Source organism: Tympanuchus pallidicinctus, unplaced genomic scaffold (genome assembly GCF_026119805.1).
Source record: "Tympanuchus pallidicinctus isolate F22 unplaced genomic scaffold, pur_lepc_1.0 scaffold10, whole genome shotgun sequence".
NCBI lineage: Eukaryota > Metazoa > Chordata > Aves > Galliformes > Phasianidae > Tympanuchus > Tympanuchus pallidicinctus.
This window is the reverse complement of record NW_026294619.1, coordinates 6,084,834-6,110,417: the sequence shown is the minus strand read 5'-3', so window position 1 is coordinate 6,110,417 and position 25,584 is coordinate 6,084,834. Positions and strand designations below refer to the sequence as shown.

The window sequence follows — 25,584 nt, the reverse complement described above, 5'->3', positions numbered from 1 at the left end:
TTTCCATCTTGGCATGGAAATTGCAAGATTAAACTGCTTTTCTGGGAAAACTGATGAAGGAGTGCTTACCTGCTTAGCCTCATCCATCTGTTGGCATGTAGAGTCACAGGGAGTCAAGTGGGAGCAAGACAGAATAGATTAGAAGTCTGTTTTCCTCTCATGGAATCTTTTCAAATCTTGGACTTTGAAGCCCTCAGGAGTCCTGAAGGAACACTGCTGTCATTGTTCAGAAGAGGAATTACTCATATGGGAAGAAAATCTGGATTCAACAGAGGATGTAAACACTCCCAGACAGGAAAAGTGCATGGGTGAAAGCTGGATGTCATTTTTCTGTTCATCATGGCTTATGCTCTCTTGACCACGAGTCAGGTTTCTCATCCCCTGGAGTTAGGAAGCCTGTTCTGAGTAAGTAAGATGCCATTTGGAGAATGTTGGAGAATTGTCACGTTAGTTACTTTGTTTATGGCAAAGGTACTGTACAACTTCCACCACCTCTTGTCTCATTCCCGTTCCAGTGATGCCGCATTTTGCACATATGCAGTGATTGGACTCCCTGTTGTATTACATAAAACTTCTCTGACAAAATGGACTGGTTGCTTTGAAATCACAGAGGCTTGGATTCCATGTGAGTTCCAGTTTGGAAAGCTGTGCTTTGAGAATATTTTTTGACATGGGCTGAACTCTATTTGTCATAGGTTGTAGCCTGGCACGTGCTTCCAGTGTAGCTAATGGTCAAAGGCACTCCCATCACTTTCTCCTCTTGCTAAACCCTTATTCTGTCTCTTCCAAAGGCTTTCTGTGAATGCAGCTCTCCTACTCTGATGTCCAGCGTATTGCAAAGTTGATGGTGGACTTGGAAAGCTATAGCATATGCATCACTTTATACACAGGCAGTTTTTGTAGAAATGGGTTAGACACAGTGGATTTGCTGGAGGTGATTTATCTTCTCAGTGAGGGACTACACATGCCACAAGGGCAGAACGTGTAGATCAGGTTTTAGTTTTAGCGGAAGGATGACTGTGGAGTCTTGTGTGGACCTTGAATGTGCTGCAGCAGTGAGACAGCATTAGTATAATTCCACATTTTTATGAGTTCAAAAGTTTGAGGAGGAATCAAAAATAAAAATAAAATAGCTTGATTTTCTTCAGTTTTCCACTTCTGGGAATTGAGAGTTGTGGGGAATTTTATTCAATTACACTGAAGTACTTCTAAGTGATTAACGTGGGGGACTTTTTCTCTGTTTGTTTGCTTGAGTTTCATTATTTTTTCTTTGCAAAGTAAAATGTTCAAAATTTGTCTCTTAATTAGGCACTGTAAATGTAATCTTATGAAAATCAGTACAGGGAGATTTGGAGGACATATGAAAAAATGTTACTATGACATCAATTCAAAGTGTTCGATATGGAAAAACTGCAATGCTGTATTATGTGTTGTCAGTAAAAAAGTTAACTTTGCAGTTGTCTGTATGACAGGGTTTTGTTAGTAAATTACACTGAACTATTCAGTGTATAATTCAGCGAACAAATTCAGCAGTTTCAATTTCAACTAAATGAATTTGCTTTCCAAACATATGATTTTCTCGTTTCATGAGCATAAAAACGAGTTAACATTATTTAATACAGTGATTGTGGTTTAATACTTAATATTCAGCTGCTGTAATTTTGGCTTCAGTCCATAATTATTCTGTAGTTTACAGCATTATCCAGAGTCAATAATAGTGCTACATGGGAAGAAAAAGTTAGCATCTTAGATATTATTTATCTAAATCCACCTTTTTATCCTGCATATTCTGAGATTAGCTGAACTGTAGGTATTGACTTAGCAAGAAATTTCAGCTCCAATTTATTTAAAATGCTCTAGTACATATAATGAAATATTAAGAAGAAAAGAGAGCAAAGAGAAATAAAGAAGCATTAGTGGAGCCACGTTTTCTACTGACCTGTCTTTCCTAAGTGATATTAGACCCACTCTCCCAATTCTTTCCCTTTGCCTTTCTCTCAGCTCCTCCCATCTTCTCTGCAGCCACCAGAACAGCCCCGTGTTCTCTGCACATCTCCCAGGAGGGCACCTTAGCAAAGGCAGCAGCTACTGTGGCTGGGGCTGAACCCAGAGTTTCATTGTTTGCTCCCTGTAGCAATCTCTTGTCCCCTCCTTCAGGTTCCAGTCTTCCTGGACTTGGGAAATGTCTTTGTCTTTGAGCTCTCGTCCAGTCTCTCTGGAATTGGCTTGAGAAGGGAAATCTTGGATGGACCAAGTGCTTAGCCCCATTGCCAGGGAGGAATAGTACCTACGGTTTATTCTAAGTTTTCCTGCTCCCTGTTCCTGCTAGACTTACAAAATGAAATGCTATAGAAGTCCTGGTCAAAATTACTCTTTCTTTCTACCAAACATTGTACAAAAGTACTTCAAGGTAATGTCTCAACAGTGGAATTAAGGTGTACAAATCTGTAACAGTTTTGATAGAGTTTAAGATCTAGGGGAAATTTCACTGTCACAAGACTCTCTGAACGTTCAATATCTTTGCTTGTCTCATAGCTGGAAGGTACTTGCAGTAAACAGGAAGCCTGCAAAAGCAGATATTCCCAGTGCCCTGACAATGTAGGTTATTGCCCACAGTTCTTTTGGTGCCTTCTGCGGTCTTGATGTAGTCAAAGTGCCATCATTTTGTGGTAATTATGAATATTCCAAGGTTAGTTTTGTAACATCAAATTTTATATATATATCCACTTTTTATACAGTTCCCTCTCCCCCAAACTTCTCACTTCCCTCCAATTTGGACACTCATTATGTTCTGTTTTAATCTAGACAATACTGTCAATTTGATGGTTTTCTTAAAATATTTTTATTAGCATGACAAATCTCTTCCAGTGCATTTTTTGCATTTCTGTCTTCAGCAATGAACTTTCCCTACACAAGTGTATGTGTGCATACCAACATGACTTCAATGGCCAGTATATCTTCTATGATAGTGTCCTTCTATTTTGATGGACTGGACCATGATTCAGGCAGAGAAGGGCATGTGACAAACAATGGTCTTCTGAGCCCTTAAACGTGCTGGTTGCATGGTGTGATTTCATTTTAAAAACAGCATATAATCACAACTCTCCAAACACTACCTAATTGAAGAAATATATTGTTATGGTATTATCAGCTATAATTCATATTACGTATTGGGCTACAGCTTGGTACATCCCCACTAGATAAAGAGGAGGGGAAGGGGGGGCAGCAGCTGATAATACCTGTGCAACAGAAGAGGAAGATTAAGGACATTCCTTCTATTTTAGTGCGTGTGTGTGTTTGCCTATGCACACAGTGTCTTACAATTTGTGTACTTAGTGCATGTCTGTGTAATTTTCTATGCTTGTTGCTTGAGGGAAGGACAAGCGGTCTTCTTAAACTATCAGCAAAAAAACAGTAGATGAATTGAAGTACTTTGTTTTCTAGTGAAAGCAAGGTAAGCAAGAGTTATCAATTGCATATTGCCTGGTGTTAGTTATCTTGTCATCCCACAGTAATTGGTCTGGGTATCCAAAACCCAAACTTCTTAAGCCTTTTGGCCATCATAGAATCATAGAATGGCTTGGGTTGGAAGGGATCACAAGGATCATCAAGTTCCAACTCCCCCACCACAGGCAGGGCCACCAACCTCCGGATTGGTACTAGACCAGTTTGCCCAGGGTCCCATCCAACCTGGTCTTGAACACCTCTAGGGGTGGAGCATCCACAGCCTCACTGGGCAAATAAAGAGAAGCCATCTTCAGTTCCATTTTAGTCATTTTTTATCTGCTTGATATTTGCATGGAACCCATACAACGGGCCTCAAGTGAGACCACAGTGAGGACTACCAGGACAATACCTTCAAAGTCAGTACGTGTTAATTTTCTTCAAGGGTATTTCTGACAAGCATAGTTTTGTTGAGACAGTTCTTTGTGTGGGAGGGTTCTCTCAGCATAGCTTTTCTCCACACATGAAAATAAACCACAGGCTTTTAACTATCCTGAGAAAAGTTCCTTCAAAGAAAGATCAAAAGTCTTTACGAATGTCTGAGGAAGCTGCAAGGCTGCCTCTCTTGTGAACTCATGTCTGTGGAGAACTGACTGAGACAATCAGTTTCATTATTCCGTGGACTTGATCATTTGCAACCTACTCTGAGAGAGAAGGATTATTTGGAGAAGGAGACAAGGGAATCTATAGATGCCCTCTGATTTTACCAAGATATGAATAAAAAAACTTTTAATAAACCACACTCTGTTGTTTTTGCCACTGTATTGTGTGCAGTGTTTGAGTTCAAACAGTTGTCTTAGACACATGTTCACTAGCTCAGTATAAGTGCTAATTGAGTGACATTTTTAATGCAGAATTTTATCTGCTTTTGTGGCTATTGATTTGATGTGAAATGTCCAGATGTGGCTTTCAAGGCTTCAAAGAAATGGTGTATTTGATTATTTTTGGTTTTTGTTTGTATTTGGTTTGCGTTGCCCTAATTTTCCATCATCTATTTCTGCATCTAAGTGATACAGAATACATATTAGCCAGACTTTGAAAGTAGTTGAACTTCTGGAATTTCCCACTTTAGACAGCTTCTGGGACAACTATTTAATTTTTGTTCTTCCCAAACTACTGTTCTTTTTTTCTTAATTTTTTTTTTTGTAATACTCGTTTGACTTCATAAACTGCACTTTCTCTACATCAGAGCAATGCTTTATGTGCTGTGTGGTAGTGGAAAATACTTAGAGAGGCTATTTAGAACAGTATGTTGCTTTTCTAAATAGAGAGATAACTGTTTTTGTCATGTTGACACCAAGCATCTAGGAACAATGCTAGGTAGAGTCTCAGGTTTGTATCTAAACTTAGGATTTCCAGGTTTGTGTTTGTTTTCATTTTTTTTTAATTGATCTTCACACATTCAGTGTCAATGACTATATTCTGCTTCTGTCTAGAAATCAGAGAGGAATCTTTCATTTGTTTATCTGAGAAGTGAGAACACTCCATTTTTCTTCATTTTTCTTGGGTAGTAGGGCTGGGTTTTTTTGTTTTTTGGTTTTTTTTATCTGCAAGTTGGATTTTCATTATATATCTTAAAATTCTGATTTTTTTATGTTTGGAAATCTGGTATTTTGCATTGTTATAGTTGGGGAAATCCTGAGTTTTTCTTCATACTTGGTAGTACTTAAACAGTGTGATTGCTTTTTTTTTTCATTAATAACAGCACATAAGTATATGACAGCAGGCCTTTTTTTTTTTTTACTAAGACAAGGTTCAGCTGTGCAAAGAATTTGCTCTGTCATTTTGCTTTGTCATTTTACTTTTCCAGCTGCAGCCACAAAATTGCAGCAGCATGCTAACTAACAGTGATAGAAGATTGTTCACCCCAGTCCCCACGCCCACATTCTCCAACTTTAATATCCAAATGAGAATTTAGATGAATTAGGTAAATAACCTAAGTGGTTTTTCCCAGGACTTTAATGGAAATGACATTTCTCTCAGATTTCCAATTGTCTCTCTGTGATTGTTCACCTGAAAAGCAGACGTTTTCTTCTGGAAGAGAAGTTTTAGGTTATGGAGGTATGGTGGAGGAAGGAATGCTGGTGAATAGCTCCAGTTCTCTGCTTGCCTTGGGGCTAGAAGCATTGATGACCCATGCCCCATACCTCTGCCACCCTGTCCCACTGCTACTCTCTTGTGCTGTCACCAAAGATTGTGAGGACTGATGGCCAGGTAGATTCTCAAGTCAGCTTTGTAGTCGGTTTTAAGTTTTTGAAGAACGTTTCATTGAGTTTGATATTGCTTTAAGTAAGTCAAAGTAAAATTATGACTTTGAGTGATGGCTTATATATTTTTTTATATTGTTCTTATTAATTGGTGACTGTGGCTATGTGCATTTGCCAGGAAAAAGTGAAAAGCACAGAGTTTGAAAAGTAAGTGAACGGGGTGAAATTAATTTTTGTATGTGTTCAGATTACAGATTTTACTAGCCATGACATTCATTATTATTTATTGTAATGGCTTACAGTTTGGGACATTCAGATCCCACAGGAATATGCTCCACTCTGATGACGCAACTTTGGAAAATGCAATAAAAATGCACTGGAAACCACAGCTTTCTAATAGGAAGTTTCTTAAAAGTTATAAAGTTAAATTGCCTCCACGTAGAAAAAAGGAATTGGAATGAAGTTCAGTAAGTGAAGTAGATGGACCTCCTGTGTGTCCCTAACTACCTTTTTTTTTCCCCCTCCTTGCTTGAAATTTTGTCTTGAGGCCATACTCTGTGCTTTGGCATAGAGAAGATGGAGAAAATGTGTATATTCCTCTCGTTGCTCCATAAGGACACCACAGTTCCACTGCACGAGCTTCACGCTCAAAAGGGGAATGTTGCTGTTTTCTGTCCTCAGCTGGGACTTCTCCTGGTTATCCTGGGTTTGATTACACCATCAGCCCTCTGGAGCGGGGCCAGAGCAGGGCAGGCTGGAGAGGTGGCACATGATGTCCTTTGTACCTTTCTTTGTTTTTCCACTTGTTCAAATCAAATACGGCTCTGGCCAGCTTCTGGTCCAGTTTTCAGTGGGAGCTGAGAAAAGGGATTTTCCAGGCATGAAGGGACGTGTGGGCATTTTAAAAGGTTGTGATGTTTGCAGAAAGCCTAAGGGGGTTCTGTTGCCTCGGTGCCTTCTCCATACCTCTGTAAAGGCTGCTTTATCTTTTTGAAAAGTATGGTAATCAAAACTACCATGAAAACAAAGTCTTGATATCCCAAGCCAAGCAAAGCCTTGATAAACCCCAGCACTGGTTGCTATATGCTTAGTTGGAGGTCATTTCTCTGGCTGTTGGCACCCGAGGGAGCTCCCCAGCCCGTCCACCATGGTGGTGACAGGCTGGGATGGAACAAGATGCAGACAAGGTAAGAAGCAAGTGCTGCAAATGAGGTCTTTCTGCTGATGGTGTTCAGCATTGCAATGATCACAGGAAGATTTTGGGAGCACACGATGCCTGAGCAGCATGTTCCATCTGTGGGGTGATCTGTCAGGGAGTAATTGTTTTGGTCTCAGCTGCAGCCATGTTGGTTCCTAGTGGTATCTTGGCAGCATGGTCATATATGCAATTTTTTAGGTGTGTTGAGGAAGGCATGAGAAAGTAACTATCAATATTTGCATTTGCATGCAAGTCCTTCCTAATGAAGTAGTGAGTCATATCCTGCTGGCACACAGGGCCTCCTTAGAGCTGCTGTTTAGTAAGACTTCACTGTCATTATTTTATCTGGAGCTAAATATTAGTTTCATTAGTACTATGCCTCTTCTGCACATGAACAGTGCTAATTTGTTATATGTCATGTCAGGAAATAAATGCCACTTTTGAAAATACCTGTGTACCACATCTGAACATATCCTCCTAACTCAGTGCTGCACAAGAACACGTCTCTCTGATAGGCATATATGAAAAAAAATACACTTCCTATTCAATTCATTCTAATTCCTATTCAAACTTTATATATAAGTCCATTTCTGAACGTTTGTTTAGCATTCCAAAAAAAAAAAAAAAAATCCAAAGTAGCCCCATTTGATTTCTGAATTGTTGTTGAATGGTTGTAAAGGAGTCATTTTTACCCACAATGGGTGTGGGCCTCATGATCAGACATTCCTGTGCATTAATAGTATTTATGTTCTTATTCTTTGAGGATAATTTTTCTGTAGCACTCTATTCCAAACAATTCCATTTTGAGTAAGTGAACAAGCATTTGGAAGTGTTAACAATGGAGTGGATTTACCCTGATTAAAACAGTACATGGCCCTGAACAGTAAGTTGTGCCTGTATGTGCAAGCGACTGGTTGATTGATGATCACAGATCCTAAGAGTGCTCTGACATCAAAACTTTGTGTTTTCTGCTCACATTTGTGGAGCTGAAATGAAGAAAAGGTTATTAAGTGAAAGACTGGAGAACCTGTCCTGTGTCATTTCATACCAAACAACCAGCCAGCATCAGAGTGTACACTGTGTGAATTTCTGCAAGCTGCCCTCTTGTAGGTTGGCCTGCAAAGGCTGTGGGGCTGCACGTACAAAATTTGTAACAGGATGGAGAACTGTGTTTTTGTGACCCTTGTTTCTAGTATAAATCAGAGTAAGTATATTTTCCTTTACACAACCAGCTTCAAAATGTATCTTTCATAAGAATCACAGAGTCACAGAATTGTAGGGGTTGGAAGGGACCTCCAGAGATCGAGTCCAACCCTCCTGCCAAAGCAGGTTCCCTACACCAGGTGACTGGTGTATAAGGTCTAACATTAATGCAAGCATAGTTGTTAATGAAGGAAACAACTCTAGAGGCAGTAAGATATTTTCACCTTACTTTAAGTGTTAGTCATTTCCTTGCTGGATATCTAGAAAAAAAGAAGACAATAACAAATAACATCCACCCCAAAAATCAGTGGAATAGGAGAAGGGAAGGTATTTTCATGATACATGAGAAGCAAAACTGACTGTCCAGATTGGCTTATGGGGTATCAGAGCTGAAGGGTGAGGAGAAGAAAAATGCTTACATATGCTAAAAAGTGAAGTAGATCGTCACTCATAATACTGTTAGTAATAATGACATTATAACTGTTTTATCATGCACCAAAGCTTAATGTGTATGATACTTACTTTTACCTTACGTGAGTCCTGGACAGAGTATGTATGTTTATACTCAAAAGCTTTGCATGAGTGATACTGTTTCAGGGTCTTTTCTTTTTTGCAATTCAGGGATGCAGACCTGAAACTTACTCAGCTATTTGAGATTGTTTATTTACTGACATAGAATCATAGAATCGCTCAGGTTGGAAAAGACCTTCAAGATCATCAAGTCCTACCACAACCTAACCATACTACCCTAACTCTAACAACTCTCCGCTGAATCAATAGAATATGTATGGCTGCAAGCAAATGCTCTAGCAGTAAATAACAGGGTTTAAGCATCAAAATTTGTTTCGGGAAATTTAATTAAAATGGAATGGTTTTAAGTTGCCTTTCTGCCCTCCAAGAGAGTTAAATAAAATCTTCAGTCTTTTTTGAGTAAAATGAAAACAGGTTTTTGAAAATGCATATTCCAATTCTAGTGCTGTTTTATCAGTATTTGAATGATGATACATGTTAGATCCTAGACATAGTTCTGAAGTGCCTCTAAAAAAAATGACAAGAGTGATTGCTCCATTCAGAAATCTGGTCATCTTTACCTCAAAGCGTCTGCATTCTGCAACTTGGAGTGAAATTGTTTCTGTGAGAGTATTGCAGTGCACTGCATCTCTTCAGGGTTTGGATGATGAAAAAGCCTTGTGGCAAATTCTTGTGGTGTTCTTCATATAGCCATTAAACCAACAGTATCCCAACTGATGTCCTTTATGTTCTGTGATCAGCAGGATTTGTCAGAGATGTGGGGTTCCAAGAACCTAGACTAGATGTAATTCAGTTTAGCAAGTTGAACTTGAAGCTAAATGATTACTATTGTTCAGGGCCCATAAAAATAGTTTGGAGGCTTAGTCAGAACTGCAGTAATAAATATAGCGTGCAAGCTTTGAACAAAAATATTAAGAACAGGATCCTGTGAAGTTATACAGGCCACCTGTGCAAGACGTAACCCTGTGGAGATTTAAGGCTGTCTTCCCAAGGGGCTTGTACAATACTTGTCAGAAAGAGCTTTGTCAAATTTGCAGCTGCGTCACTAAATGTGGACCCTAATCATCCCCTCCTCTGCTTGGCAGGTGTAGCAGAGGCAGCATTGGGGCTGTTGTCTCATGCCTGGCACAGTAATGCTGGCCAGCCTGGCTGCTGAGGGAGCCCCAGCCGCTGGCAGTGTCCCCTGTGGGATGGACAGTCCTGACCGAGCGCTTGTTCACCGCTGTGTGCTGAAGCACATCTCTGCACCATGGGAGAGCAGGGCTGCCCAGCAGAGAAGCTGGAGGATGGAGGATATGCCAAGAGGGAAGAAAGGGGCCCTTGGTGAGACGTGTACAGCAGCTTTGGGAAGTGACCACTATTACTGGCTTTATTTTACAGAAGCTATATATGTCATTATTATAGGATGAACTGCACAGAGTGTCTGGAAGCATGAGAGTAATGCTGCATCCTCAAATAAGGCTCCTGTGTACTTACGTGCATGAATAAAAATACATTTATGAACACTTACTGTCAGGGAAAACTGTGAGGACTGAGACCATTACACCTTGTAGGAGTCTGAATTCAGACGCTGGCTTGTAAAGTCCCTAAGCACAGAGCTGGGAGAACTCCCTGCCATACTCTGTGCTCCTCCTTCCCAAAGAAATTGATGCTGTCTCTCAAAGATGTTGAACTGCATCTTCAGCACAATATACTTGTATTTGTTTTGCTGAGGCCCTGCAGAATTGGCCAAAACTGTAACGGAAAGTCATTAAATAGACAGCTTATTAGCCTGCTTAATAGTATGCCTTTGTTTATACCTCATGAAGAAGTCCTGAAGTAGCCATTATCACTTGCTAGGCAGCAAAGAAGGCTTGTATTGGATCCCTCTTTGCTGTACTGGAAGTATGTGCCTCAGCACCTAGCGCTGATCAGAAATTAACATTAATTTCTTTAACAAACAAAGCCCACCCACAAAGCATCGTTTTGCCTTAGTGCAAGGATATATTTGGTTCTACATAAAATATAGTTACAATTCTTCATCTCCATAAAATACAAGGTAGCATTGGATTACCAATGCTCTGTCTGCTAGGACTGTCACACCATGACTGTTGAAATGGGAAAGAAAATGTAGATATGGTGCCTGATTTAGAGCTCAGAAATCCTGAATGACACACAAAGTAAATGGAAATAAATATTTTCTCATAGTATGATAGTCAGAAGACACTATGTGATTTGATTTGATACCATTCAAACAGTCACAAGACTTAAAGTCAAGTGCTTCCTTGCGCAGAACATGTTCATACTACAGTAGTCAGTGCCATAGGATAACACAAAGGCCAGAAATGTTGGTAGGTTCAGTAAGAAGACTCATGGAGGATCAGTTCAGTTGTGATTGCTTAGCAGGTTGCTCTGGAGACAGCTTAAATCATAGCTGAAGGCAGGCTAGGAGGAGGATCGCTCTGATGATGTTCCCTTTTTCTCCTTGGCCAAGCATCTGTCTTGGCCCCTGTCAGGAAGGTTTTGGAGTTAGTTCGACCACTGACTTTTTTTATGCATTTATTCTTTTGTAGGGGTGAGACTACTTGTTCTCTAGTACCTTTTAAAACTGGATAGTGAAATACGTTTTGTTGCAATGCACTGATTATTTACAGCAGGGAGTCAGGCTAACTTTGCCTCACTATACTGTATATATCATCAGTTACAGCTGCCACAAGTCATTATTTCCATGAAGAATAGTGATTCATCTTTCCATGAGTCGTCAAGAGATCTCACTGTGGGAGTGAAATTTTAACTCATGTCACCATTCTGGAAGAGGAAATACTTGAGTTACAAATGGAGACAAGACATGATGTTTGGGTACATGTGTTTTCAGTTGAACAGGGTTGTCTTTACGAACTTCTGTCTCTGTCCGAAGTGTTCTGAGTGAATTTATTGTTTGTTCACTGCTAGCATCAGCATAGTTGTTGCACAGGAAGAAAGCTTGCTGTGGTGGAAAAGTACCTTCCAGCTTTGCCTTTCAAATGCAGCTCAGTCGTAATCTGGAAAATCAGCTTTGTATGTGACAGTCTTTTACTTCAAGTTTTTTTTTTTTTTAAATTTGTGCTAAGACTGCTGCTGGTGATGCTATTCCAGCTGATGTTTTAACTAAGAATGTATTTTTCCTATATTACTTTTATCTATTGAGTATAAATTTACCTTGTTTTTCTCTAATCACTTGTGCAAGCAATCTATTCGTCTACTTATATTGCAAAGGCTTTTTAGACATGAGCTCACTACAGCAGCTTTGCCATGTGTAGGCCCATGAATTCTGGAAATTTTGGAAAGAGGAGGTATGTGGAGAGGAGAATTTAGGGATCTAGTCGTTAATAAATCCAATGTATCACAAGTTACTTCACACTTTGGTTAAGTCCCTGCGTTGAATTCTTTGTTTTTATTTTTTTGCCTCGGTCGTCTTTTTCATGCTCATTATACAAAGACTGCAGGGGAGTTGGAATGGAATTTGGAAATATCTGAAATCCAAATGTCACAGTTTTATAAAGAGAATAAATATGTTAATGAAGAGCATCTGTATAAACTTGGGGTAACGTTGTGCATATTTTGAAGTATTGTATTTCTCATGAAGAGATGTCTTTTATGTGTATGTCAGTGCCAATGCTGAATCAAAGGACAATATTCTGAGAGGTCTTTGAATCCCTACCATGATAGGATGTAATACTTGGACCTGCCCTTTAAGAGCTTCATTGCGGTGCAGTATTTCTCCCACATTCTAGTCTTTTGGAGTTAGGAAGCTAGTATCCCTGAAGTGATTTTTCACAGCATAAGCCATTTTGCTGAAGAGTCTTTTTACAGACTGGGGGGTCATGAGCTTTCTGAAGCCACATGAGTGATGACAGTCAGAGAAGCACTGTGAGAATGTTTTCAATCTGCTTTATCTTTTGGTGTTTCTTGCAGCACTCTATAGCTTAGGCAATGGTTGTGGTAAGAGGCAATTAAATTGATGTAAAGACCAAGTTGATTTGACATGTTTTTTAACCAAGTGTTTATTAGTTGAAATAATCTTGGGCGTTTTTTGGCATAATTTATGTTTGAGTGGGAACTTGACTCATTCTCAGAAGTCTGTGTGTATTTGAGCAGTTTAAGCTGGTGTTACCAAGTGGAACAGTGGGAGGCTTTTGGCTTATATTTAAGGAGTATGAACGAGAGCTCCTACCTTGCTGCCTCCAGAGCCACGAAAATATTAATAGAAATCAGAGATGCAAGAAAAGATGTATTCCATATAGCTTGTCAACTTGCCAGTTCTGGCTTTTTCCTTGGGCTACTTTCCACTGTTTTGTTCCATCTACTTTTAAGGATCACAAGGGATGAGACTTCCTCTGCACTACTTTGGAAATGATTTTGCAGTCCTCATAAGACTTTGTGATTTTTTTCCCCTCGATGTCTCGTTTATACTTCCCAGTCTTTAGATTTCCGTGACAGAACCTGCACCCAGACTGACAGGGGTTGCCTTCCTGTTAGCTTTGGCAAAATGATCCATGCTCCGCTCTTGCTGCTCTTTCTGGTTTTGTTTAACAGGGTGAAACGGTGAACATTTACATGCTTCAAATTACAAATGTTTTAACGTGGGCATTGGGATGCTTTCTGCAGAAGGATGCTGTGAACATTTAAAGCCAACATGCACGACTAAGTAAAGTACTGTGGCTACTGTCTTTTACTCTATTCTCCTTTGTTTCTCTCAGACCTATTCCCTGTACAGAGCTGGCATCTCTTACATGTGCAGTTTCCTTCGTTCCTCTATCTCTGATCCCTCTTCTCTTTTCTTTACTGCTGAGGTGCTTTTGCATAAACCCCGTGATAGCCCCATGAAAAGGCCCATTATAGCCTACAGAATTATTCAGGCACTTTAAGCTATATAAAGATGAAGTCTCTGATTTAACAGTAGGTCAAAGGAAAAGACATCATTTAAGCTGCTTTTAAGACTGGACAATTTTTTCCCCATTTCATCAAAGAGAATTTGTCCCTGAAGAATGAGTTGTATGTATCTCAAGAGGTAGGGGCCAGTGCATACAGAACACAAGGCAATATTGATTTGAACTGTTAGAAGAGCCTGCAGGACTGTGGTAATTTTTGTAATCGACTCAAAGCCCTAAATGTTTCTGGTCTGTTATTGACTTAGTCTCCTCTATTTCATATATACATGTGTATATATATATATGCACACATATCCTCTAATCAGTACAGCTATGGAAAAAAAAAGGGGGGGAAGGGATTGAGGCAACTGAAAAACAAATGTAAATAACAGTATACATGTTTTCATTTTTGGCTTTGGGAGGTTACATATTTTCTTGATTCCTAAGAATTAGTAAGTCTTGTTTGCCCTATAAAGAGGGATGTAGGCTAATAGAAACCACAAGGCATGAGCTTTATGCAGGGGTCTCTTATGCTGAAACAGTGCAGATAGAATTACCAGTGACTGTATAATTCTCAAGTGCTTCTGGATTTCTAGAGCTAGAAAGGCAGGAAGATTTTGACCTTTGTTTTGAGGCTCCTGAAACAGTTGGTTCCTAAATGGATTTTTAATACCTGTTCAGGGGTCTTGGCAAGAAGATGATGTCTGACAATTTAAAAGTTCTTTACGGGAGCTGTTGGAATCCTGGGTTGTGTCCTGATACCTGCGGGCTCTAGGTTGTCTGTGGGCCTTACTCCTTCATAATCTGATTTGCAAAAACGTATCACTCTCAGTTTAGAGGAGAGGAGTGGGAGAAAGTCTATGAAAATTGACAATTTTGCCCATTTATCTAGAAATAGCATTTTTTCCTGGTTCCTAGCTCAGCTGTCTTAACTTACGTAGCTTCTTGTGGCAGAGATGCCAAAGGAGGTGAGATGCCATTCACCAAGGAGGTGAATACAGGGTTCCTTCCTCGTTTTTGTTCTTTTCATAAATCTTATCTGATTTTTGGCAGATTTTTTTTCCTGTACACTACAATATTGACTTAAAATACATTTAATAACTAACTGGTTTGCAGATCCTTTGTTGGGATCAGCAGCTTTGCCTTAGTCAAGTCCATCTGTCTCTTTCCAGCACTAAATTATTTTAGAAACTACCAAAAAAGAAAAAAAAACACCAACAAAGCAACACATAAAAATGCACCACTCCTATTACTGTGGTGCTACATGATAATTATCAGCTTAAATGAAGCATGCCTTAGCCATCTCACTAATTGTCAGTGTCCCTTTAGCTCATTAAGAATAGTGTACGCTACATTCATCCTGATGATTTTGTTCCTGGCTTGGGAGAAATAAAACCAAAGTGATTCATCTAACTTCTGTAACACTACACTGGACTTTCAGGCCACTTCTGTCAGTTGTCCATAACTGTGTGTTAACCACGGACTCATGGGATTTTTATAAAGGAACTCCCTTTTTTGGTCAGAAAGAGGGGAAGTGGAGCAGGAGTTCTTCTACCTGCAGTGTTGATGCTAAGTTGGCATAAACAATCTGTTTAATTGAGAGCAGCATGATGTTTATTGCAGTGCAACCTCACACAGTGTTAGGAGGCTGTCATTTGATTCTCGAACCCAGTGAAATTTAGAAATCTCTAACATTCACATTTGTTATTGTACTTTGTTTGTTTTTCCTGGAGGCACAATTGAGTTAATTTCTTCTGTGTTGGCTCCCTTCTCATACCAGCCTTTAGCTTACTGTGTGCAATAAGGTGCACCATGGCAGCTGCTTTTTGAAAAGCTACTGTTTGGAAAGGAGGAGAGAGGGCTGCCCTGCAGACCTGCACACACATGCATGCACTTCATCTGTATACGCCCTAGCCCAGGTGGGGACAGAAGCAGCCAAAGGCATGCTAAGTGCGTTTGCAAGACAAGATCAGTTTGGGGAAAGACTTTTTTTTCCTTTCTTCTTTCTTTCTTTCTTTTTTTTTTTCTTTTTCTTTTTCTTTTCAGAGGTGAGTTTGTAAATGCTTTGTTAGATCTGGTCTGCACCCTGAAGTGTTTCAGTGTGGTAATAGATGAGCTGAGTTGCTTGCTGCCAAACCCTTGTGTAGTATGAGTGGTACACAGCCTAAGGAGGGAACACCTCTCTGTTAGAACTCCGCCAGCCCTGATATTGTAGCCAAATCATGATTTAAATCACAGATGCATCACAGTGTCCTTGAAATAAGTTGTATACTATGTCTGCTTGACAAAAACTGAGAGGATTCACATGACTCACGTGAAGGCACTTTGATAAAAGGAAGTAAGGAGATGTGGAAATTGTGTTATCAAAACACTGTGCAGCATGTTTTTTCTGTCTTTTCTAACACGCTTTTACATAAGTAAAACTGGTATTCCAGACATCATTGGTCAGCACCACAGTAACTTTGTCCTGAACCACAGTGAATATAACCTGAGCACTAATTCTGGCTCATTTAATGAAAATATGGGTATGTTTGATACATGTCAATTGTATGCTTTTGAAAGATTCATTCATTCACTGAGCTCATGCTAGCAATTATGGGACCACCACTTCATGAACAAGTTAAAATGCTTTGTGATGGCCCTCCTGACCTGAGAAAGCTTGTTTTAAATGTCAGGAAGCTTTGTAATGGTGTTTGGGATGTAAGTTTGTGGTGGTACATTATAGCTAAGCTCTGTAAATTCAGAGTGTGTTTTCCCACTAAAACAGGTTTAGTTCAGCTTTACTGGTTGTCTTGAGCAGCTGTACGATTTTATTTGCTGAGAGTCAGCCAAGTGGGTCTCAATGGGACGATGCTGATAAACCTTACTACTTTAAACCTGTCGCTTTCTCTCTCTGCTGTTCTCAATATAATGTCTGTCTGTCATCTGTGTAAATGATACCATCTTGCCTCCCCAGCTGTGTTTGGGCCTGGCCACTACAAAGGTGGTATCACTTCTCCATTTTATATAATGAGGCTTGTTCACGTTCTTTTCCATTTTTGCTCACCTGAAAAGCTCAGTCTTTTACTTCCCTCAGTTAAACGCTTGGAGATTGGATGATGGAAGGCATCTCATGCACCCTGAAAAGTCATTATTACAGTGGTGTTCCTCTAACACTGTGAAGTCTGTTTTGATGAGGAAGTGAATGCGTTAAGGACGCTGGAGTTTCAAAGAAATGCTGTAAAGTATCCCTACAATTCTAGCTTACCTCATTCTTGTCAAACAACAGTGATAATATCCAAAAGCGGGTGCAAGACAGGAAGTGTTTCAGGAAGCTATGTTTCGTGCAAAGACATCAGAAATGTGCTCTCCCAGAGGGCCACTTATTGTAAGATCCATATTAATTCAAAGAAAACAGTAAAATTCCAGAATGTGTTTTCAGAAACATTATTTCTGTCCAAAATAACATTGCATGTTGTTCTAGTGTACAAATGGCAAAAACAGACAAGAGAAGCAGTCTCTGTTTTTAAAGTAACAGGATAGCTGCCTAATGTAACCTTACTTTTTTAAACATTAGAAGGAGTTCGGTACTTTTAAAATAGTTCTGTGTACTGTTTTAAATGGATCTTTCAATGGATCTTTAGCTTGAGAAAGTTGGATAGGAGAAATAGAAAGCCAGTTATATTTTTACTTCTAGTTTAGATTCAGTGGCTGATTTGGTATCTAATAAACATTTAATTCACCTAAAGGGAGTTTTCCTCTAGTAGGCAGAACAAAATCTTTTTTTTTTTTCCCTTCTCATCACACATTGTATGTCTTTGTATTGAAAAGTATAGGATAGATAGAATAATGCCAAGTATACGTTGGAGATGTGAGAAAGTCTTCCAAATTTCTGCCAAGAAACTGGAAGTGATTTGTTTTTGAAAATCTGTATCAATTTTTTACTAGTAGTTTACAGAATTACCTGGGAAAAGAACCCTGTGTGTCCAGATTCCCATTACTTTCATGTTATCTAAAAGCTCACACGAGAAATTAGATCATGTTTTTAACCAGTCAGGTGCACCCACTTTAAAACATGCAAAATGCATAAATAAATAAATAAACCCTACCAGTACAGATCTCTTCTCTTGATAGTTAGGGATATTTCCCTAAATTTCCTTTGTCGTGTCCAGAATCGTCTCTTTTGTAATATGAATCTGTAATGAAATGTAGAAGTCGATGTCACTTTTTATAACAAGCTTAAGTAAATATTGCTTTTATCAAACATAAGTAAGTAGACTAGATCCAGTAAGGATGCTGCCAAATTTTGCACTCAGAATATGCTTTTCTGATGTACTGCTTTGATGGCTGGCACATGCCTGTAATAATACTAGTATAAAACGCTGCCATTTAATCTCTGACTTTGGTTCATTTAAAGATTTGTTCCCTTTTTGCTTTCTTCTGTATTCTTCTTTAGTTTCAAACATATTCCTTTAGTGTGATAGGGGAAAGAACAAATTGTCTACTTAAGTTCTACGCATCTGGGAGTTGAGTGGTTCATGGAGTTAGGGCACTGTTCTAGAAGCCACCTTTTGAAAAGTATATCCTATAGCCAGGTGGGTACAGGAGTGGAAAGAATACCACAGTATTGATGTTGAATTCTGTGCTAGTAACAATCTTTTTCATGGAGATGTGACCAAGAAAATCAGTTAAAGCACAAAATGAATTGAAGGCAGGCCACTGGAAAGACCTCAGTGAAACTGAACTTGATTCTGTCATATGCTGAAGAGTAGAATGAATGTAATCTGCATTTATAGATGATGTTCCAAGGATTTAACAGAAGAGGAAAGGAAGGAAAATGGGATTACTTGGACACAGGAAGCCAATTTTTTTTTATTTACTAGTAACAACACACTTAACATAAGCTCAAGAGTGGTTTCAAGCTGGATTTTGCTTCATATTTATCCACTGTTTTTTGGAACTTATTGCCGAGAGGGAAAGCCACTTCATGTATTTCTAGTGTTAAACCATCAGATGGATAATGACAGAAGGTACCAGTTCATCTGCATTAGCTCATGAGTTCTGTATAACTTCTTGAACTCTTATATTTCTGAAAATTCTACCATGCTGTGTCAATTTTTCTCTGCTTTTCTGATGTGATGAACTGTCTCCTCTCCTGTGTCAATGTCAGGTCATCTCCAGTACTGTCTTTATATTATTTTCCCGATAATGTGCCATTTAATCACTTTTCTATTAGCTGTAAGGTAACAAGTACCATATACGGTAACAAGTATTGCAAGAGTTGTAACAACAGTTCTTAATAATAGGAGCATTTAGGAGTTTTTAAAATTATAAATGTCCCATATTCTTACTTAAATATTAGGTATTTTCCTTTGTAACATTACAGATGCTAGATTTTTACATCTGTGATGGCATTATGACTTAAGCTCATTAAATTCTGAACCACAGAAGTTAGGCTGTAAAGTCAACAAGGGCAAACTTCTTGAGAGATTTTTATTGCTGAATGGCTACTGATGAAATTACAGGAGAGAGACAAAAAAAAAAAGAAAAGAAAAAAGCCGACACATCCCATTTTTGTAAACTGCTGGTTAAAATAACACTAGTAAGAAAGCTTCTTTGAAGGGCTGTATAAATATTCACCTTGTAAAACCATACAGAGTATTGGAAAGGATGTCAGTTCATCAGCCTGTCTCCATGTCTTGGGGTTTTTTTTGGTTGCTTGATTTCTCTTCAAAGTATACTGGATTAGTTTTGACTAACATAATATGAATATGAGGAAATTGCTTGCATCTGCTTTGAAGAAGTAAAAATTGTTTCTATTTATCAGTATAGCACCATTAGATATTTTATGATACATTCTTGTCTTTAGCCGGAGCAAGCAGTGTAAGATAGTACTAGATAAGAATCACTGTACTTGTTGAGAGGGAAGAAAGGAAACTTTTTTACATGGCTTTCACAGATACTTAGATCATAATGTGATAATGTAATACCACTCGATGCACTGTCATAGCATTTGATTATTAATTCAAACAATCAAATAAGTCTTAACAGTTTTAAAGTCACTCTTTGAGTAATGGTTTGCAAGATTAATTTTTCACTTCGTGGTGTTTTCTGGCAACTGCAGTGAGGTTTGATCCATGTCCCAGCCCCTTCCAACATATGGTGAGTTTTTCTCTTCCATTCGTAATTCTTGCCAGATCTATGACTATCCATTTTTGATGTCACAGTATCCTACTCTTTCTCCTTCATCTTTAGGCATCCACCTGAAGCATTACTGTAGGAATTTCCTTATCAAATGTAGAGATTACTTGATACCTGACTTTGTCATCTATGAATGAAATCTAGGAATCTAGAATGAACTGTTACAGCTGTGCCCCTCAAAGGCCACATGGTATGCATGCAATATATAGGAAGACAAAATCTTGCTGCTTTACTTGAAAAGTCTGTATATTTGTCACTTAGAAGAGTAGAACTTCAGTTTATTTAATTTTTAATCATTGAAACTAGCAAATTCAGATTTTCATTCAATTCATGTTTTAACCTTTGTTGTTAGTGAGATAATGGATGTAATTGAAAGAAGGCCTGGCATGGATGGGTTGGAAGCATCAGTTTAGTGTGTAAAATTATATGTGAATGTGGAAATGCTCAAAATATCAAAATCTCAACACACTGCTGTTACTGGCATACTTAGAATGTTGTGTACATATACATTAGTAAAAAGCTGAATTACTGAAGTATATGGGGTCTGGTGCTAGTCCTGCTTTCTTGTAGTAGCAAAAGTGAGGCAGTGTTTTAAAGGAACAAGGCTATATTTAAGATGCTTAGACACACCTTCCCTTAAATGAATGCAGTCAAATACCAAAGTCATTCCAGTGTTGTCATATCTCTGCACATTATAGTCTGTGTGCCCTTTTCATAATGATAGTTGTTGCTCCCATTGACCTGCATTTTCTTACTGTAGTTTTACAATTACTGTTTGAATTGCACCAGTAGCAGTTTGGGTAAGGGCTGGCATTGTTTGTGCTCTGCATTGGTTCACCTTCTTTGTTCAGAGGGTATGACCAGGTACTTCTTAGCCTGTTCTCCTCTCAGGGACAGTGACTGCCCTGCTTTGATAGCACGCCTTTCTGATTTAGAAGAGCACATGGATCATTCCCTTTAATGGTCTATCGCAAAAGATCTGGAACATAAACTGCATGAAATCCTGTAATTTCTGAAAGAAATTTAAGGCAATCCTGCTGGGATTTGATACTGTAGATGAATCATTTCAGGCACGTTTTTCTGACTGATTAATAAACCCCCGTCACAGTGCCACTATTGACTTTTGTTTTAGTCATTACATTCCTCTAGAGTCTCTATAGCCATTGTCTGTTCTGTTTCTTTTTCTTTTTCCTCATTAGGGATAGATTTTTTAAGTTGGCAGAAGGTATCAGGATTAATTCCCACTACCAGAAGACACCACATATTTGCATGGGGCTTGTAAGCCATCAAGTAGGCTTTGCTGCCTGCTCCTTTTGGGAAGGTGTTCATAATGTGTGCTCCCAAGCCAGAAGTCGGGCAGGAATGTGTGTCCAGTGTTAAGTGGGTTGTGCTCATCCCTCCTGCATGCCTTTCTAGAGCCTGTGTTAGTGAAGTGCATGTGAATGCCCGTGAGAGTACATCATGCATGCAAAAAAATACTACCTCCAAGCTGTGAGTAAAATGTTGAGATGCCCTGTTGAGATGTGATCATGGAAGGATGCAGTGCCTTGGAGAGGGGAAGGGCCTGAAAGGACCATGTGTGAGACACTCGAGAATGTGGAAAGCTCTTTTCACCCTTTTGAGTGTGCATGGAGGCACACACAGCCTTACCCCAGGGGACAGATAAATTATGCATTTGAGAGGATTTCTGGGGGCTCTGGCTTTCTGCACAGTGTATGGGTCATTTGGAGCAGACTAATGACTTCCTCGAAGGGGCCAGAGGTCAAGTTAAAATTCTTAGGTGTAGTATGTAATGCAAATTATTGGCAGGTTTAGAAGATATCATTGAAGTCTTCATTAGGGAACGACTTTGTTTTTACTGAAGATAAGGCTTTGGATGTAGGCTGGGAAGGGGGCTGTTTGCTAGATGTGTCTGAAATGGGTTTGTTTTGAAAGGCATCACTAGATTAACTTTAAAAAATTGTGATTCTGGTTTATATTCTGCAGAGCACCTGAAAATCAATTGTGGTTTATTGTGGAAAAATTGTGGTTTATCAGAGAGCAGGCTTCCCCGGAGTGCTCATATAGACTATAATGTATATATAGTGCATATTCTATAGAATATGCATTAAGCTGTTGGCATTGTCTCCCTTAATCTTTTTCTTCATTTCAATAGGTCTCAAATTAAGACGTAATGAAGCAGTCGCACACACCCCTACCCAAATCCCATCTTGTGAAACTGTCCTTAACACCTTTGCTGAATGAGGCACAAACATGACGCTCACCAACCTACGGTTTCTGGCACACCCTGTTTATCTACGCAGGGACTCTTCTGAGAGATTTTTCTCTGTTGCCTACATAGTCTTAAACTGTCCTCCATGAACTGTTGAGAAAGGGAATAGTTATAAAACGGACTATTGCCTGTTTCAGATTGAAGATTACTGGCATTTTTCTTCATATGATATTGAATACCTAACAGGCGCAAAGCCATTGCATGATTGTCTCAACTTAATGTTGACTTGAAAGACAGCACCTTGGAATGGGATATATCCATATTTGTACATTGAGAAAACCTTCTGAACATCTTGATTTCAATTTTAAGGGAGATTGAGTCCTATGGTCACGGCACAACAGAGAGGCTTTCCAAATTGTGTTAGTATGTTGTATTTTCTTTGATGTTTTCTCATATTCCACTAATATTTTGATGTATTATCTTAATATTTGAGCAATAAAATCAGTATTTTTTTGTATTACTTCTAATATTTAGGAAGAGATGCCATGAATAATCAGCAAGAACAAAATGGTTATTTATTTTAAAATGAGCTGATGCTTGTAGCTATCAGTAGCTCCAATGCAGCTGCAGAATTGAGTCAAAGACTAAGGAGAAAAGTAGGAGATAAAGTAGTTTACCTCTTGACTCTGCTTTTCTATTTCCAGAACTTTGCTTTGTGATGAAAAGTAGACCTGCAACCCTATGGTTTGAAGTCATAAAGCTAAGATCAATTTAGCAATTCACAAGTTCGACATCAGATAAAATGAGAGGAAAGTGAAAGAGAAGGGAGTGTTCTCTGGGAAGGAAATGGTGAGAAAATAGCCAGTCTACTCTAGGAAGACTTAGAAGCAGATGAAATCATGAGAACCTGAACAAAAGTTCGTAAGCACTGAGGTTTCTATTTGGTTAGAGAGACTTCAGTAAACATGCTTGCTGTGAATGCTCTCAAGAAACCTAAGGATAATTAAATTCTGTTTTTAATGTAATCTGTAGTGCTTTTTATTTGTTCCAGAATGAAAGTATCTGCAGTTTCTTAAAATGACCGTTACCCTTTTGAGGTAATTAAGTTGAATAACCACATACATTATTTTAAACAATCGCCTGCTTCTCGAAGAGGCTACTATCAATCCAGAGCAAGTAATTATTTTAAAAAGATATTCTGAAACTTTTTCTTTTTTTCTCGTTGCAGTGTTTCCTCATCTTTTTTGTTTTAGTGGAGTAGCCAAAGTAACTGACTGGGACATAAATCTTTTCTAGCAGCACACTTCATGTGTGCTTACTGTAAACTGATTCACAACTGTATGCTATAAAGGATGTTTAAAAACATTTAGGCTAATGTGAAAATTATGTAACTGCTGTGGAAACTTCAAAAGAAAGCTTTTTTTTCTTTCTCTTTGCCTTGTTTGGAAGCATGTTCAGGCTGGCTCTCTAACTGTGTGCTCTTGTGTGTCCTTTGTATTTGTACTTTCAGTAACTGGTTCATCAGGAACTTTTAACCAAGTACGCAATCTCGCTGTGAGAAGATAACTTTTTTGCTTTGGGTTTTTCTTTTTCCTAATTTTCTTGTTCTTCTAGGGTGTGGCTAGAGCTAAAATGAAATCTGGGTTGGTCTTCTCTTTTTTGACCTGCCAGTGTGTTTGTTCTGTTAGCGTTGCTCTGCTCCCTGTAAATCAGACATTCTTCTCAGCTTGCATCAGGTTGCTAATGACATGATTAATGCAGGAAGGGTAGAGAGGGATGACGTAGTGGCTCAGGCAAAGTTTACCTGAGAATTATCTCTAGCTCTCTACTGTTTAGTGTCTGTGTGAGTCATGGCCTGAAGCCCTGCCATTCCCTGTTCTTCAGCTGGGCAAGATCACACTTACCTCATTCTGTGTATGCATTTCTCCCTTTCCTGCCAGATCTGATTAGAAGCGCTTTTGTTTTAAACTCTAGTTTTATGAAACATTAAATGCCCTTTTAAAGATAGCTGCGCATAATGCTAAAGGAAAAGAACCACAAGTATCTGTGGTCCAAGGAGCTTTGGAAACTTTTTCTGTCCTTATATGAATTCTGATTTTATCAACACTAAGTCTTTTTTTGTGTTTAGCAATGGTAGTGTTATGGCATTAGCGAGCCATGATTCAGTTGCTGTCAATAAAGTGTCCTGTCCCTTCTTGTGCATGTGCACATATATGAACTTGCAAAATACAAATGGCAAGTTTGTGCTGCAACTTCCAGCCTTGGAAGCTTCCTCTAACTTCAGGTACAACTGTTATGCTCACATTTGTTCCAGTCATTGATTCCTTAACAGAGTAGTAGGGAAACTCCACTGATCTCACTGATCAAGAATAAGATGAACACATTGATACACTTTGAAGGCTTTCAAATTCCCTTACTGTGGACGTAACTGGAGGAATTACACCTCTTTTGCACATAAAAGTCAGTATTTGTTCTACTCCATGTATGTTTTCTTCAATTATAAGTTCTTCAAAGAGTATCTGCATTGTTCTTCCACTAAATTTCCTGGAAAGTGTGCTGTTGTGCTCTCAGGCCTCTCTTAAGGGATTGGCATGGAGACAGTTTGCAAGAAATGCTGATTATTTTTCAAGGTTACTGTTACTTCTCTGCAAAACTATCATGAAGTATTTGACATCCTTCAGGACTTTAGCTTTTTCAACTAAAACTATCAGCTTTCCTTTGTATGCACAGCTCAGTCTGAATTACCTTGTACAAAAAGTGTTTAAAGTTTAACAGTAGAAGGGTATGCCGAAAACAAGCTGTCCTTTTCCAGCCAGTGCATACCTTTCAACCTGCCAAAGTCTATATCAGGAACATGATGTGTGGGAAAAAGTTCTGAAACGATAGACAGAAAAGCATCTTGTGGGAAACCTAAGATGCCGTGAGACTCAGCCTTTTAATATGGAATGTTTTTACAAGTACAGCATCATCATCATCTCCCTTGCTTTTTGATATTTGCAAAACTGAAAGCCTGAGAACATAACATTTGTGTAGAATGTAAACAACCTTGATAATTAGAAAAGTGACATTTCTTGTAAATTACATTCATTTCAGGGATGAAGAACGATCAAAGCAAACAATTAGCAAAAAAAGTTATTTCTATAAAACATAGCCCTTAACTGCTCCTAAGAAAGGCTATAAGGATGTGTGGGATAAAATTTTATATGTGCTTACTGATACATTTTGCAGATGTATTTTAAAGGAAAACAACCTCATCCAGTAATCTGCTGGTTGCATGAAGTGCATCAGATGAGTAAATATTGAATGTAATCATATTGCAAATAAAATTAAAAACAAAAACAAAAACAAAAACAAAAACAAAACCAAAAAACTACCCTCAGTTGTTTAATGCAACATGCTGCAAACTTTCTGTGTACCAAGCTGATGGACTTAACAATTATAATTGTGTAGATGCCCAAATGTAGATGGCAAAAGTTTATGTCCAGCTTAAAGCTATCTGCACTTTTTGCTGGCTGTAAAGGAGCTGTTTACATGTTGAAGTAGTGCAGATTCAGTTCAGTTGAGTCAGTGCTGAAGAAAAAATCAAGCGTGTTGTTTGACGTGTGCCATTGTGTAAGCTGTGTAACTAGGATCTGTCTTTCAGCTTGAGCAGTGACATGC

At 38.7% G+C, this 25,584-nt stretch overlaps 1 protein-coding gene across 3 annotated transcripts in view; it reads right to left on the bottom strand.

Annotated features, from left to right (window-relative positions):
* Nucleotides 1-25,584, bottom strand: part of FILIP1L (filamin A interacting protein 1 like) — a 196,490-nt gene that overhangs the window by 83,400 nt on the left and 87,506 nt on the right. Inside the window, exon 2 of one of the 3 annotated variants that reach the window (XM_052664703.1) lies at nucleotides 17,621-17,707. The exons of 1 other annotated variant lie outside the window; for it this stretch is intronic. Coding sequence is in view for 1 of the 2 variants with exons in the window: in XM_052664693.1 (XP_052520653.1) it covers nucleotides 10,154-10,184 (31 nt within the window). In the remaining variant the exon portion in view is untranslated. Of the gene's footprint in view, nucleotides 1-10,153; nucleotides 10,200-17,620; nucleotides 17,708-25,584 lie in introns of those variants that run through there. One more of the 3 variants, XM_052664693.1, reaches the window with a different exon arrangement.